This window comes from Heliconius melpomene, chromosome 7 (genome assembly GCF_056956725.1).
Source record: "Heliconius melpomene rosina isolate 202511_hmr_F chromosome 7, ASM5695672v1, whole genome shotgun sequence".
Taxonomy (NCBI): Eukaryota; Metazoa; Arthropoda; class Insecta; order Lepidoptera; family Nymphalidae; genus Heliconius; species Heliconius melpomene.
The window spans coordinates 2,869,240-2,886,377 of NC_140395.1; the positions used below are offsets into that span (position 1 = coordinate 2,869,240).

General features: G+C 32.7%; 1 protein-coding gene and 1 non-coding gene across 3 annotated transcripts in view; both read left to right on the forward strand.

Annotated features, from left to right (window-relative positions):
• ced-6 (PTB domain-containing adapter protein ced-6) overlaps window positions 1-16,805 on the forward strand; it is a 50,637-nt gene extending 33,832 nt beyond the window's left edge. For both annotated transcript variants that reach the window (XM_085187597.1, XM_085187596.1), the window contains 11 exons: window positions 3,994-4,111; window positions 6,177-6,341; window positions 9,259-9,361; window positions 11,107-11,242; window positions 12,212-12,314; window positions 12,680-12,830; window positions 13,119-13,230; window positions 13,345-13,430; window positions 13,918-14,004; window positions 14,695-15,119; window positions 15,760-16,805. In XM_085187597.1, coding sequence (XP_085043723.1) covers window positions 3,995-4,111; window positions 6,177-6,341; window positions 9,259-9,361; window positions 11,107-11,242; window positions 12,212-12,314; window positions 12,680-12,830; window positions 13,119-13,230; window positions 13,345-13,430; window positions 13,918-14,004; window positions 14,695-15,119; window positions 15,760-15,837 — 1,563 coding nt within the window. In that variant the 5' untranslated portion in view covers window position 3,994 and the 3' untranslated portion in view covers window positions 15,838-16,805. The remainder of the gene's footprint in view (window positions 1-3,993; window positions 4,112-6,176; window positions 6,342-9,258; window positions 9,362-11,106; window positions 11,243-12,211; window positions 12,315-12,679; window positions 12,831-13,118; window positions 13,231-13,344; window positions 13,431-13,917; window positions 14,005-14,694; window positions 15,120-15,759) is intronic.
• LOC146537319 (U2 spliceosomal RNA) lies at window positions 10,804-10,996 on the forward strand. Its single transcript, XR_014878171.1, has one exon. It is a non-coding gene; the product is annotated as a U2 spliceosomal RNA (small nuclear RNA).
• Window positions 16,806-17,138: the final 333 nt, after the last annotated feature.

Here is a 17,138-nt window from a genome sequence, read left to right on the forward strand (position 1 = left end):
ATATATATATATACTAGCGGCCCCACCCTCGGCTTCGCCTGCGTGAACTACGTTATTAATAATTTCTGTCTCCATGAGTACCTAGGTCCTATAAGTGACGTCCATGCAATATTTGAGACTCCTAGCATTTATAGTAACGAAATTTCATACAAACTCTCAACCCCAAAAACAACCTTTAGAAGACGAATATTGCAAATTCCCGTCCCGAGCACCTACGTCCTATAAATAACTCCTATGCAAAATTTGCGACTCCTAGCACATGTAGTTTCTGAGATTTCGTGATATGTGAGTGACCTTTCGATTTTATATATATAGATATACTAGCAGAGCAGGCAAAGGAAACTTAGAAACCTAGTGTTAAAACACTCTGTTCCCATTAAGACACTTCTTTTCTCTACTTCTCAATCCTAAACGTTGCGGTACTCAACGCCGTTCAATAATAATAAAATAAAAAGAAAAATGTATAAGTATGTTTACAAACATTGCCACAAAATTATTATTCTTGGTGGCGTCAAGGATGCGACAATGACCTTGTATGGCAACCTGTTTTCACGTTGTACAAAAGGTTTTGTACTTTATAGGAGAAACTAGCTTTTAATAGAGCTGATAGCTGAGATTCTACTCTCTTCTCTCTCTATTATCTCTATGTGAGATCGATTTGAGAGCGATCTTCATCAATCTTCACAGGGTTGAGAGCGACAAAATAGCACTCGTGTCTCATACATTCTAAAGCCCGTATTTATAAATTGTTGTATCCTGCACATGGCAGGACAGGTAGTGGGAGCCTGGGAGCATAGTGTTAAGACACTCTGTTCCCATTAAGACTCTACCATTCCTCATTTTCCGCCAAATTCTGGAGCCATTGCTTGTTGACATATCACGAAATTAACTAAGACGATAACTATTTGTTTTTTTAATAATATGTGATTTTTACTTAAAGAGTGAGAAATTTACGTTCTACTGGAGACTTGTTACACTCTTTGTCACCAATAGGCTTCCAAACGGTTTGACCGAATGAGATGAAAATGCAGACATATAGATATGACAATGTAAATGGTCTTAGGCGAACAAAAATTCAAAAAATTAAAAAAAAAATGTGGTCCGGTTCGCGCCCTTAGTAATAATATCCTTAAATATACCATTTTTTAAAAGTATATAGGTACTTATAATATCTCTATTTTTATAATAAAATAAAATATAATATATTTTATAATAATAATCAACACAGTACAGTCGTGACCACATTATATACTAACACGTTAATTGATGATTATCGGCGAATCAATCACGAACCATCAAGGCCTCGGCTTTATGATCGTTTTGTTGGTAGATAAGTTTATTTTATTTTAATGCGTTTAACACTTAAAGCTATTAATAAAACTATAGTAATAATTATTTAGAAATGTGAAAGAAAGAAATGTTAGAAAGTTAGAAGGAATTGTTTTTTCTATTTTAAATCAACCTAGTTACGATGGATGAGGAAGGTTCTTCAATTTTTTTCGCGTCATGCTGACCTCGCAGCAGAGGGAACCCACTAGATCCCCTCTGGCTATTCTGCGAATTGCAGGATACAGCGTGTGAGTAAAAAAAAAGAATTGTGTACGAGTAAGACATATTCTAAGTATGAGGACTAAATCTGACAGCAAATACAGTAGGTTACATCTAAACTATTAACCAAATTGAGTATAGCCTTTTCATAGTTATATTCAATTAATTATATATTCATTTCTTTTTCAATTCGAACCAGTAGTTCCTGAGATAAGTGCATTCAGCCAAATAGATTCGTCAGTTTTATAATATTAGCATACATAAATAGTTGATTACGTTGTTGGGTCGTGTCCAATTAATATTGGACGCTCATTCTTAGTTTCATAGCTGTACTGTACTTAACATATAATATGCTATACCTATGACAGAAATACTGAAAAAAAAAAAAATAAAAGAAGATCGTAGGTGAAAAGAAAGAAATTAAAAAAAAAACACAAAATACTCCTTTGTTTTTTTAGCTTTACGTTTTATCCAACATGTAGAAGGATATGAACAGGGAACCTAGTGCTAAAACACTCCATTCTCCTGTCGCGTGAAAATTGGGTGTTAAGTGCCGTTTGGATATTACATCTCATTTGCCTACTCCATGAGCCTTTCTGCATTTCGCACCTCGAAAGATATAAGTGGTTGAGGCCATCGACAGCCCAGAGTCTCACCATAAACCCGGCAGTTGCCAGTTCGATTCGACTCGAGGCAACCTATTAATTAGGCGTCGAGTGACTCAATGACTTATCTCGAAAATAGGGCTATGGGGAACGGAGTGTCTTATTTAACCAGGATCTCTCTGCCTTCTCTACTATATACAGCGTGAAGCTAAAAAGCAGTACATCCAAGCAAAGCCTCAGGCAAAACCTAGTTATAATATAGCATATGTTTTTAATTACTTTAATAGAATAGTAATCGTTTATTCACACTCGTTCTAGGAGAACTAATACACATGTATAATTGGCTCGATCGAAATGCATTTTCTCGGTAATAAAGTAATTAAATATCTTAATATTAACTGGAATTAATAAAATTTTCCTTTAGTAAGATTTTTTAACGTTTTCCTCGGTCTAGTGGCAAAGCCAAAGGCAAAGCGCGGCGTAGAATACCGCCACTCAACACGCAATGCCTCTAAAAATCGATGGAGAATGGGGAACGTATCTTAATGGAGACGGAGTATCTTAACACTATGTTCCCGGTTTTAAATCCTTTCTCTTACTATGACTCCTTCCATATTCCATTAACATATTTTCGTTCCCCTTTCGGATGAATCTTTGAGGGATTGCGTGTTAATTGAAGGAACGCAACGTTGCACTTTCCCTCGTTACCAAAGCGAAGAAATCATTCCCCCAAGCAGGAATCGAACCCACAATCGTCGTGTTACAGAAGCTCCTATACCACGAGGGAGGGAGGGGAGAGATTTTATATATTTTCTTTGATATTCTCGAATAAATCGTAATAGCACAGTTTCATATGAAATACTCGTCTATAGACTCATATGAAACGCACACGTGCAAGTAATTAATGCAAGGTATTATATATACTTGGAAATCCCATATTATAATAAGACATACTTTATTGTACAGTTAATTACTTTTTTGTTTTAAAATTCTTTATATTTATTTCTTTAAATAAATGTCAAAACAATGTTTTCATAGAAAATTATCTAAAGTTTATTCAAATTTTGCAGAAATTATATATACAATTGACGCTCTTTTCATAAATAATTTCAACATACAAATATTTACCCCAAATGCTCCATGCCCCAAAGCCCCAATGCCCCAAAAGGCTCTCAAATCATTACAAAAAAATATTATTTTAAGTAATCATTTATGTAATACATACGTACCATTCCTTCCTGAGATTAGCGCGATCAATCAAACAAACTGTTTAGCTTTCTAACATTAGTATTAAATAGAGAATTATTATGAAATAACAAAGGAACGCGTAATAAGTATTATATTATTATAAATTATAATATGCTATGGAATTTTTAGAACAATTACAAACACACGAGTATTGTGTGATCTTGTTGTTTACTTGATTCTGTCTGCGACTGTCGTTGTTTTTTTATTAGTTCACGCTGTATCTTAATTATGTATATATGTATATTATTGTTAAGATACCGTTCCCCACTTTTACAGCAGACACTGTCACTGACTGACACTGTCTAAATGTCGTGATTATAAGCACGACGGTTTTGGGTTCAGGATCGAACCCACCCACTGAGAAGGAGAGAAAAAAACAATTAATAATTTAATTTCTTCGCTCTGGTTCCAATGTCCGAGGATTCGGCGGAAAGTGCGGAACAGAAATGTCTTAATGGCAACGAAGTGTCTAAACACTGGGCTCCCAGGTTACCTCTGCCTATCGTGAATTACTCGGGATATAGCGTTAATTAAAACGAATATATCAATATTTCATAAATAATATATAAATATTAATAATTCTTTCTTACAGAATGTCCACCTTGCTGTTCTGGCAGGGCAAAGGCAAGGCGAACGGCACGCCCAACGGCAGGAACTGGATACACGCGCCCGATGCGCTGGTGAAGGGACACGTTGCGTACTTGGTGAAGGTTAGTTTCATAATTATTAAAGAAGTTCCACCATTTAATATACAGTGTCTTAAAAGTGGGGAACAGAGTGTTTTAACACTAGGTTCCCTCTGCTTTGCAGGTGTTGCTACAAAAAAGGAACAGACGACGGAAATTTAATTATTTTCATTTGTTCACTTCTGACAACACAAAGAGTGTTATGAGATCTGCCAATCATGGCGCAATGTTTCGGATTTATTCGGCATTCTGGCTGCCTACCCCTGCTATGTGTGGGATACAACGTGAACTAAAAAAAAATAAGAAAGAATAACAATATCAATTCCAATGATGAGTTTACTTTTAGGCATATCTAATTCAACATAAATAAAATAGCTTCAATATCACATATACGAGTACATAATGGTAGGCAGAAGGTACTTCGTGTTAAGATACTCCGTTGTTCATGCACCGCCCAATTTTCGAGACATTTCATGATGAATGCCGCAACCCAACGCCGTGTTTTGTCCTATCGGAGTGAAAAAATGACATTATTAATTTCGAATAGATATTTGTATTAAACAAATAATATTACGATGCAAATTTTTATAGTAGCAGAACGAACGATCTGGTGTAAACATATTTTACAGAGCAACGACCTCTTTTCAATATGCTACTAGAATTGTTTTTAATTTAAATTTTCATATCATTTTTTTCCTTATACGATACGCATGGCTGGTAAATAGATACAATTTTGTGTTTTTTTTTAACTATTAAATGTTATTTGACGGAACTTAACGCCGTGCTTTAAATTACGTTCTCTAAAGGAGATAGCTTTTTAGCTATAAGATTTTTTATCTGTATGTCTCTATAGTTTTAAACCTCGATATAGTACCACTTAAGGCAAGATTCGAACCCACAGCGATTGAGTTTAACCAGACTATTCGCGTAACTGGCTCCCTATAGCGTCAATTGTTATATGATAACAATTTATTTATAACAATACTGTTATCTAACACGTGCATTATTATCAATGGGGGCGTTGTTGCAGATGTCCATTATTCAATTGTACTTACTTACGTATAAAACAAAATAAACAATTACGAAACCTATAAACCTATTGGATTACGAAATTAATTCATATCATCCCTTCTTATCAGCTTCACGCCTTTTCACGTATAGCAGGAAAGGTTGAGGGAACCTAGTGTAATAATAATACACTCCATTCCCCGCTTTCCCCCCAGTTTAGGAGACATTGCTTGTTTGAGTGGCGGAACTTAACGCCGCGTTAGTTTACTAGAGCGCGGATTTTTTTATTATTCAAAAAATATTACACATTTCGAGTGAAGATCGAACCCGTACCCGTAACGACACACGTCGTCTACGGAAAAAAAAATTAAGCTGCTTTTTTCCGCATAGTATGGTATACAATGGGAACCTAGTGTTAAAAAACTCCGTTCCCCAGAACTTACCAGAACGAGGAGAGTATCATTCATTACCCTAAATAGAAATCGAATCCATAACATTCGCGTTTAAAGTCAGATGCCGTACCTCATTCTTAGCAAAACTGGGCCTGTATTAAAAAACATTATTAATAACTATTATATACAAAAGATAGATATACCTTATTGTTTCAAATGATAAGTTACATAAAGGGTATTATGTATTTGTATAAACAATTCCCAACACGCAACTTCACGTGACTTTCCTTGACATTATTAATAAATAGTGTGTAAATATTAATAATAATTATAATTGTTGTGAGCTTATTATTTTTGTTTATGTTCACGCATATAATTCACAATGATAAGTATGTTAAGGGAATTTAGTGTTATGACACTAGTCTTTCCGCTTTTCTTGCAAAGGAATTTTGTATTTTAAAAGAATATCAAGATATTCTAGATATCAAAATTATTATATAATAGATTTAGAGTTATTTTTAATATGGGGAAACGGTGTGTCTAAACACTTTGTTCCATCTGCCCATCCTGTTAAATGCGGGATACCGCGTGAAGCTACTATTACTATACACATTACATATATTATTATTATAAAAATTATTATTATAAAATTATTAAATATGCTAACAATATTTCGTTTTTATTTCCAGTTCCTAGGCTGCACACAGGTGGACCAGCCAAAAGGTATCGAAGTAGTAAAGGACGCTATCAAAAAACTACAATTTACACAACAACTAAGAAAATCTGAGACCAAAGATGGAGCGAAATGCAAGAAAGTTGAAATTACTGTCTCAGTCGATGGAGTTGCTATACAGGTAAGTCTTTTTTCATAATTTAACACTGTTTCCAGTATTTCGGTTATAACCTAGTGTCGAGGCTCTCCGTTCTTTGCTTAGGTGGGTAAAAGCAACGGTTGAGGGTTTGATTTTTGAACAGAGTGTCTTACCACTACGTTCCTTCTGTGTATCCTGCTATATGCGGGATACAGGTGAACAATACATGTTTGCGGTTTCCAAAGAAAGTTACTAAACCATAGAATATGTAATAAAAATAATTAATATTTGCTTCACGTAGAAGGCATAACGCAAAAATAGTTTCTCATTTATATGCAATTTCACTTTTACCTCGACTACGTAACGTTTTGTCCTAAGAGACTGTTGAGGCCTAGGGTCGTTAGCTTCTGTTTTGTAATAGAAGTCAATACTACTATTGGTTTACGTGATCTGCCTGTAAATGCGATGGTTACAGGTTCAATTCCCACTCGGAGCTCTGCAAACTAGGCAAAGCGTGGCGTTAAGTTTCGCAACTTCATACGTAAAGTCTTGAAAATTGTGCGAAAAGCGAGAAAATAAGTGTTTTAACACTAGATGTTTTAACACTAGTGCACTACTGTTCAATACGCACAGCTTAAGCGATCACGACACTATCGAGAATTCTTTAAAATTATTTTAAATATAAACATTTCTAGAATATTTCTTTAATTGAATAATTATAATATATATACAGACATCTGTCAGGTGTATCAAGGTAGAGTCATATCTTATTGTTTAATGATGAATCACTTTGTCACGTAAAAACGTAATTCAACGCTGAACAAACAATGGCTAGACTAAATATAAAGAAATTGACATCTAACTAACAAATATTATCTTCAAATAAGAAGAGAAAAAGATAAAACACATCACTAGTTACCTCTATTTTGTACCATTTCTGTTGTTTTTTATCGACTGTCTGTTGAGACAAAATATAATACGGCCGCAGAGTCGTAGTTATTCTGAAGTTAGCTGTAGATGGCTGTGGAGATTTAATTTTAGTATTATTTCTTACTTTTGATTATTCTGTCGAAGTGTCCACTGCCGAAAATTTCAAATACCCTTTCAGGGTACCGTGACAAATTAGCAGTATTGTACAGCGTTAAGTTCCGCCACTCAATGCCTATTAAACTTTCAGGTAAAGTGTTTAGAAGGAATATCTTAACACTAGAAGAACCTAGAAAATATAAAAAAAACAAGCTAAAACAAATAATATAATATTTCGCAAGCCAACTTCAAATTGGTTCCACGTTTTCTTCTTGTGTAATATTTACTTTGTATGTGGATTGTTGATTTTTAAAGCTTTCGCTTCGCCTCGCCTTCCTCGAGTTAGTCAATTAGTAAAAGACTTTTGTAATTGTAACGTGTGTTAAGTAACTACTACGATTGTAGAATAGTTATGTTATAATACAACTATAGTTGTAACGTAATAGTGTGTAGTTGAAAGTAATTTTAAACATAAATGGACATTAGGATCCTATAGGCGTTGGCGTAGGAGACTTAGTGTTAAAATACTCCGTAATTTTCAAGACATTGAGTGTTGAGTGGCGGAAGTTAACGTCACGTTTTGCCCTCTTACTAAAATGGAAAGGAAATAACTCTTTCTCCTGAGTGGAGATTTGAAGGCACTGCTGTCATGTTTTAGGTAGGCCTCGTTAGAATAAGAAAACATGTGAATCATATCAAATAAGAAATTGCTATTAAATAATGAAATTAGTTTCATATCTAAATATATTTACCGTTTCCAATTTACCGTTACGATGCATATATTAATATTATAGAAATTACAATATGTAAGTTTGTTCGAGTGACATCATCTACAGAATTATTTAATTTTAATAATAAAATCACCTTCAAAATCAACCCTCGTGAAAATGTAAATCCTTATCTCAAAAAATTTACTGATTTTAATGTAATTCGGATATACCACATTTTAATCTAAAAGGCTCAACTTGATTTGGCTTTTAGTTTTGGAGATATAACATAAAGACAGACATAAACTTACAAAAATTTACATACACGCTGGGGAGACTAAATACATTATCATATTAAAATATTATTCAAATTCAAATATTATAGTAATAGTAGTCTTTCCTTTATAATTTAAGTCTTACACAATAAATGCTCCATCACAAAAAAAAACAATTCGAACCAATAGTTCCTGAGATTAGCGCATTCAACCAAACAAACTCTTCAGCGATATATAATGTCAGTATAGAAATAGAAGTATATATTTAAAATATCAAGCATATTCGCGTGCCAGACACTAGTTAGCAAGCAATTTGTGTCGTCAGCAACCGCCGGCCAGTAATTACTTCCCGTCATTACCACTGCACTGCGGTTTACACCGTTGATGGTTTTTCTGATACTGTTATCTTTTTGTTTTATCTTTATCTTTTGTCTTAATGTATTGTATCTTGTTGGGTGGTGAGAGGGCTAGTGACATGTTACTTTGGTTTTTTTTTAATATATAGAGAGAAAGAGAGAGAGAGAGAGACATTGCATATCGTATATTATATTATTTACAGGAATCTATTTGCCTATATCGAAATGACAAAAAAAATAATTTCAGTACATATAAATAAGCATTTGGAGCTCGGCATAACATAAATCCATCCTTCAAATAATTTTATTTCTGAGAGTGAGTGAATCGTTTGGTCAAACCATATGCGGCGTTAAATCCCGCCATCTATATTTTGTATTTTTTCCCAAGAAATATACTAGAGGCACAAAGTATCTGCCTGTGGAGGTGATAGTCGTGGGTTCGATTCCCACTCGGATGAATGGATTACGTTCAATTTCCCCCTCTGGTAACAGAATACAGTGAGAAGTTGAAATAATATAAATATTATATAATTTAAACGCTAATTGACATCTCTGAGTGTCTATATCATATCATATTTTATTATTTCACTTCCAGGAACCAAGATCCAACAACGTGATGTACCAGTTCCCGTTACATAGGATATCCTACTGCGCTGACGATAAGGGAGCGAAGAAATACTTCTCTTTTATTGCCAAAGGTAATTTTACTTTCTTTTTAAAATTGAACTATTTTATAAGCTAAAAAAAAAATCTTTTGAAAAGTATTTGATATTTTAGTTTAGTTTATATTGGACTTTAATAGTTATAAAAACAATTTCAACAAAAAAACAATGAAGTTAATAAATATTTAATTCTTATACCAAAATATTACTTTTTGATATTTAAATTATCTATATCTATACATACAATAAAAAAGTAAAAATGACGCGTCTGTACATTGAATATGTTTACAAAATAATAATTGAGGGGGGTTTAGGAACAGTAATAGAACCCAAATCCATAAAAAAAATTGTCTGTTTATTTGTCTATTTGTACGCGCTAATCTCCGGTACTCCTGAAACTTTTTTGCCAAAAGTGTTGGTTTTTACCCCGATTTTCTCACGTACATAAAGACGTATGCACATTTTTTTAAGAATTGCCGAAGTACACTCGGATATATACAATCGTTCATGTGTACGGGGGGTGATTCGGCGCGTTGACTTGTTATAAACAAAGGTATCTGGCACTTATTCGTTACTAGTTTTCTCGATGATCAATGATGATGCAGTTATCTCACTTTACTAGCATTGTTTAATTACTTTTTAGTGTTATATGTAAGTATTTTATTAATGTACAAAGCGTTGTCATTAATTATTATAAAAAAAAGGGGGTTTTACCGTCACGTCACACTGGATCTTATTGTTTAAGGATTAATAATTACCGTGTCCCAAGTAGAAGCGAATATATGGCAGTTGACTCAGTTTGTTAGTTATTTCGAGCGGGCCAGAAAAAGACATCTACCGTATTTTGAAAAATAATAAACATATTCAAATTTTGCCCATACTAAATCTATCTATATATATAAAAGGACTTGTCCTCACTGACTGAGGTAAGACGCACGCACAGCCGTAACCGCTGATGGTAGAAACGTGAAATTTGGATAGATGTTTACTTTTATAATCTGGACATCTACTAAGAACGGATTTTGAAAAATTTTTACCCTAAAGGGGTGAAATAGGGGTTCAAAGTTTGTATGGAAAAATCTTTAAATGGCCACCGATTTTTATAAAATATGAAATTTAGAGTTTTAAAAATATTTCATTGAAAACGTGTTTTATGGTTTATTAGAATTCACCCCTAAATAAGCAAGCAAAGCTGCGCGCGTCCGCTAGTAGTATATAATTTTATAATAATTAACTATTACAAATTTGAAAAAGCTAACTTCTTTATTGTAAAAGTTATTACATTTTTGGCTTAAAAGCACTTTCCTGAAAACTAGTGATTTTGAAGATAGCCGTTTGCTCACATGTATGTCACATACAAACTCCATGTTTTAAACCCGCTCAAGAGATGGCGCTGTACATATTCAGTCGATTTCTGAATGGCGCTGGCAAGATGTTCTAACTTTTAATGACGATCAAAATTTTCCGAAATTTTATTTATCGCTTCTCGGCCTTTTGGCTAAGATCAAAGTGTAGTATCTGTTCTTTTCAGCTTAATATCTGAAAGTTCCCGCACCGCTGGACCAGTATATTAAACTGATTTTTGTAAGCTGACGGGATGCTCGGGGCTCGCTCCACTCCTGTCACGGGTCGGCCCGGCATTGCAGTGCCGCCGGGATCGGCCCACATAAAAACTCATAAACTAACTTTAAATATAGAATAGACTAATGGTAGTTAATTCCTTTAGTCACTGCTACATGATGGCAACACTTAATTAATAACTTTCTAAAATATTTTTTCAGGTGGCAGCACCGTCAATGGGGTAAACGGCCACGATAATGGAAATGTAGAGAAGCACGAATGTTTCGTGTTTATATCCACTAAATTGGCTTCGGAAATCACTTTAACTATTGGTCAAGCATTCGATTTGGCTTACAGGTAAATATTTTTAAAAGCAGAGAAAAACTAGTGGTAAGACACTCCGCACTACATTGTATAGTGAGTGGCGGAACACAACACCGCACTTTGTTTTAATTTTGCAGGGACATGAGAATAATTTTAATATAATTCCACCTAATGGGAATCGAATCCAGTACGTCACGACTGCATTAATGGAAATTAGAGTATTTAAAAAAAATAAAGAGAAATCTACACTTTTTGTTCTCTAAATCACTTTTGACGCAAATTGAATGTAATAGTAAATGAATTAACCAATATAAAAAAATTAAAAAAAAAAGAATTTATATAATTTTCCTGACATCCCTGGCAAAATGTGATGATTAATAAGAAAATCACAGTTTTTTTAAATGAAATCGCCAATTAAGCTCTTAAGCTATAGTAAATTAAAGGCAGCCATAAACGACAAGCTATATTTAAGTGAAAGTATAATCAGAATAACATTTTCCATTGTATTCTTTGTATCTTGAATAGTTTCTTTATCGTCAATAGACCGAGAAAAATTGCCTACAGTAACTTTTTTTTTTGTAAAAATACAATATAATAATAAAATTGATATTTATTCTAAATTTCTTTAACCTACTTCGATAATAATAGATCTAAAATTGTACAAAAAATTGGAAATTTTGTAGGTTGTTTAAAATAGAAAATGAAACGCGTAAAACATTTTTTATAGACATTTCTTTTGTGAAGTTAATTGAAAAAATCTTTTTGTACTGCATAGTCCATTTATCGGGAAATACTGTAGGCTATATATATTTCATAACGTGAATTGTGTCAATGGAGCCCACTATATAACGAGTAATTATATCTATTTAACGACGCGGGCGAAGCCACATTTCAGCTAGTTATAAATATAGCCATTTTATTCAAATAACTTAATTAATAAATAAATAAATACATATAAATAAAATAGGGTTATATAATGTTTTCTTTTTTCTTCATTTTCAGGCGATTCTTAAACGACAACGGCAAATACATTGAAATGCAAAAATTAACTCTACAGAACAAGAGGCTCGAATTACAAATGAACACGTACAAAAATCGCTTACAGGTATGTTATAGGAAATGATTTTAATTAGTGATAAAACTCTTATGTTTTTCACTTTCGTGATTATTTGTGCCTAAAGCATTTTTTTGTGTCATAACTTGTAAGTCTTGTATAAAAAAATGGAACATGACAACTGTATTTTAAATGATTTTGATTTTTTATGTCTAATATATTACAAACATTAGTCCATTTCTTTTCCCAAATAAGTCTACGTCGTTTAGCTTGCTAACCTGAACGAGGAAATGACATTAATTCACATGTACTAATAGAAATCAAACCTACAACCTTCGCGTTTACAGTTATAACTTTTTTTTAAAACTAGTACACTATATACATAAATTAACAGAAAAACACGTTTCATATTACAGGAATTATCAAAAATAACGTACAAGGACGATCTCTCCGCGTATCTCTCCCGCAACAACTTGACCGACATAGCGGAGTTCAAGCCGCCGCCGGAGTTAGAGAAACAATTGTCCACTCTCAGTGTTAACGGATTCAATTCTAAATCTGATACCGGTGAGACCATTTTCATTTTGTTCTTTGCTATCTTAATCTAGACAGAATTATAATGATAACTCTAAAACTATAAATTGCAGGAAATCATCAAATAATTTAGGATTCTTTAAAAAATAATTTTAAATTAATTATAAAAAAATATATAAAATGAAACCTAAATATCTTGATGCTTTTAGTAATATGCATATTTGATACATATCAGAAATATTTAAAATGTAGTTACGACATTATTGCACTTAATTAAATTAACATCGTAGTAAATAACTATTGAAAAAATAATAATTTCAGATGCAGTATCAAATAACTCAACAGACACATTCAATTCAAATGATAACAATTTGTTGTTATCAACACCCCCCGCACCGCACGCCCCCCTCCCGCTACACAATGGGAAGACTGGGTAAGTCTATAAATGACTAAGTTAATGCCTGAGACATGAGAACAACCGTCACAAGAAAATATTTTTTTTAAGTCTTAGGGAATTCATTGGTTCATTATTATATTTTGCTTCCAGAAAATTCCTTGGCGATATGACAAGCAAAAATCCAGTGGTTGGCACCAAATTAGAGGGACTGTTGCTGAACTCTGACTCCGATAGTGGTAATTTTTTTTTCTTTTGTTACACGCTTTATCCCGCATATAATATGGTAGACACAGGAACCTAGCATTAAGATACTTCCATTCTGCCAAACTATGCAATTTTTAATACATTAGTTGTTGAGTGGTGAAAATCAATGTTGTATTTTAGCTTGTTGCCAGAGCAAGGAACTGAAAATAGTTTATACCCCCAGTGAAATTCTTACACATAACTGTCGCATTTACAGTTAGATGTTGTGCCGCTGAGCCGCGACGATCTCGACAATAATAAAAACCAAAATATAGACCAATATCTAATTTAAATGAATATTAAAATATTTTTCTATCCATCTGTTTGCATAGCAAAATAACTTGACCTAGTAGACTGTCATTCTCTGACGATTTCCTCATACCTCACCTTTTTCTGGTGAAATAGTGGTAAATAGTCAGATATTTACTTCTCTTAATAACTCTTAAGGTTTTTTTAATGTATAAAGTATGTCTTTTCTAGATTTTGATCCACGAGCGTTTGAATCGGATCCAGTGACTCGCTTCACCCCCGTTATGGAGAATACGGTCACTCCCACTCCGCCGCTATGTAAGTATATTACTTTTATTTTAAATAAATCAATCAATCAAATAAAATCTTTACATCAATCTTATCCTAAATGTGTTCTTATGTATAAGCTATATTACTATAAGGTTTAAAAGTGGATTATTTAAAAGCGTAACCGGAACAAACTTACAAGAAGGGTCTTCTTTCGAACTGAGTGTCTTAACAATAGGTTTGCCTGCTGCCTTACTGTGTGGGGAATAAATCGTAAAGCTAAGAATGTCCGAATTAATTCAAAAAGGTTTAACTACACTTTTTCAACTGGTATTTTTACATTTTATTGGTAAATCATGCCCTGCTTAAAACATTTATTTAAATTAGATAAATAATAATCAGCTTTACGCTGTATCCCGCACAAGGTAGGCAGAGCGAACCTAGTGTTAAGTCACTCCATTCCTCACTTTCCACAGAATTTTTCGTGGCATTGCGTGTAGAGTGGCGAAATTTAACGACGGGCTTTTTGCTGTGGTGCTTGAGCGAAGAAATGAAAATATTAATAAATATCCTCACTCAGAGGAATGAATTATTAATTCCTCTGAGTGGGGATCGAACCCACAACCGCATTACAGTCACACTCTTGTGCCCCGACAGCCTCAATTTGTATATAATTTGAATAAAATATATCCCTTTTAAATGTTTAAATAAAAATATTAAACCTTTTATATACCTTTCCAGTGGCACCACCACCAAAAGCCTCCAAACGTCAATCTTCACCACAAAACCAACAAACACAACAAAATCAACAACCAACACAACAACAACAATTCATTCCACCCGTCAACAATGATATTTTCGGATCGACGCCATTTTCCCTACCTGTCAACAGTTTTCCCGCGCAAGCTCCTGTCAACGTCAATGTCAATGTCAAACCGAATTATGACATAAGCGACTTCAATTTGCAAACGTCGGTTTTCAATACGAATTCCTTTACCAACGGTTTGACGGGCTACGATCCGTTCGACACGCAGAAAGCGGGAAATATTTTTGGTAACGGTTACGGAAATACTTTCAACGGATTCGGAAATTTGAGCGAGAAACAAACGGTCGAATTGGATAGCAGCTTCAATGGTTTTCTGGATAAGACTATATCGGAGATGAAGGTATGGAATTTTTATTTTTGTTTTGTCAATTTTCCTTCTTGCGATGTTAATGTTTTAGTCCTTTCTTCTTAATTTATATTTTCTTGAAAGATGTATGACTTATGGATATATATTTTTATCAGAAAATATTATCTTCTATTCTAAGATTATAAATATAAAATTGTTAAATAAGATTTCCTTTTCCTGAACAGATTGATGATTTGTTGGTAAGTAAACAAAATAATATTTAAATAAGTAAAAGTATAGAGATGTAAAGAATTAAATAAATAAACAACAAATAAGTCTACATTTGCGTGATTTAACAAATATTAATCATCACTTCACTTAGACTGACTGACAGACACTCTGACTGGCAGTCATGGCGCAGGGACACAAACATGTAGCTGTAAACGCGACAGACAAATGAAATATATATATATTTCGCTCTGGTATCGAGACAAAGCGCGGCGTTAAGTTCCGCCAGTCAACTCGCAACACCTCCAGAATTCGTAGGTAGCAGAGTGTTTTAATACTCCCTACTCTGCTGCATATGGGATACAGTGTGTAGTGTGTGTGTATTTTTATGTTTATATAACTGACAATTTAAATTATTTGTACTTTATTTACTTATGACTTTAATAGTACTCTTTGTTGTCCACAGGATGGATTCAGCAGAGGGATCAGCTTTGGAAACGACGATTTTTCAATAGACAATCTCGATCCTCTCAAGAAGAATTAAAAATAACACAACAAAACAATAGACTCAATTTAACATCGTATTAATTCACACAATGTAAAATAATACATTAAATACCAATAAAAAAAAATTGAATAAATTTAAGCCTAAGTCTTGTGTGAATTGAATCGATGTGAAAAAAATATAAAAATAAAAAAATGTTGCCATGTTATTGGTTACAGATACGTGATAATAGGTAATATTCGCGTTTTTTTTTCGATCTGTTCTTAGAATATTTTCTAATGATTTTATATGAATTATATGAATCTCTTCAACCAGTAATGTGACGAACATTATAACACTATCTTTATACTTATTGAAACAAAAACTTTTTTGAAAAATATTTGCTCGATGTCATTCCCTAACAGTGCCTTAAAAAAAATTATTCGAAATTATATTTTTTATATAAATATACAAATAATGATAAATCTCTTTTAAAATTTTTAAAAATTTGGAGATCACCTCATTGTACTGTGATAACTCTTTTAAAATTGAGGTTCTTCAAATTGTTTACGTAATTAATGGAAATGTATCGATAATATTATATTTTAATATATTTTTAATTAAATATACTACGTTTTATTGAAATATGAATTTATATTTTTAAAAAATAACGATTCAAACTGTTTAGTATTTTTTAAACAGTAAATGAATAATAAATAGAGAAATTACGTTATTGAGCCTATAATACTAAATATATTTTTATAAAACAAAAACTATACTTTACAATATTTTTGAAAATTACGTCATTTTTAAAAAAAATCATGAATGACATTGCTGCTTTAATATTAAAACATTCCAAGATATTTTATTCGATAACTATAACTGATAATTTTAAGTAAATGTTTTTTGTGTATATTAGCTGTAACTGTTGTATCGTGTCTCATTAGTGGAATTTAGTCTCTTATATTATTTTAAGGCCAAAAGATATACATAATTGTGTATTTTACGATAATAAATTTATGTTTATACACTGTTGTTTTATTTGAATTTTTTATAGAAAGTTTTGAAACACTAAATAATATTAAAAAAATAAATTGCTATTGATTGCTATAAATGTATGTATGTATAATACATAACTATAACAAAGGTAAGTAATAATTTCAATTTAAATATTAAATTATTACAAATATATATTTTTTAATCCTGCTATTAATCAATAAATACATATATATATTTTTATTGGTAAGAAAGCTGAGAGAATGTTTTTCTCTTCTGTGGAACCAGAGGAGAAAAGATTCTCATTGTTCCATTGAATGTTGAGTAGCAGAACTAAACGCCGCTCTCTACACAGGAAATGCAGA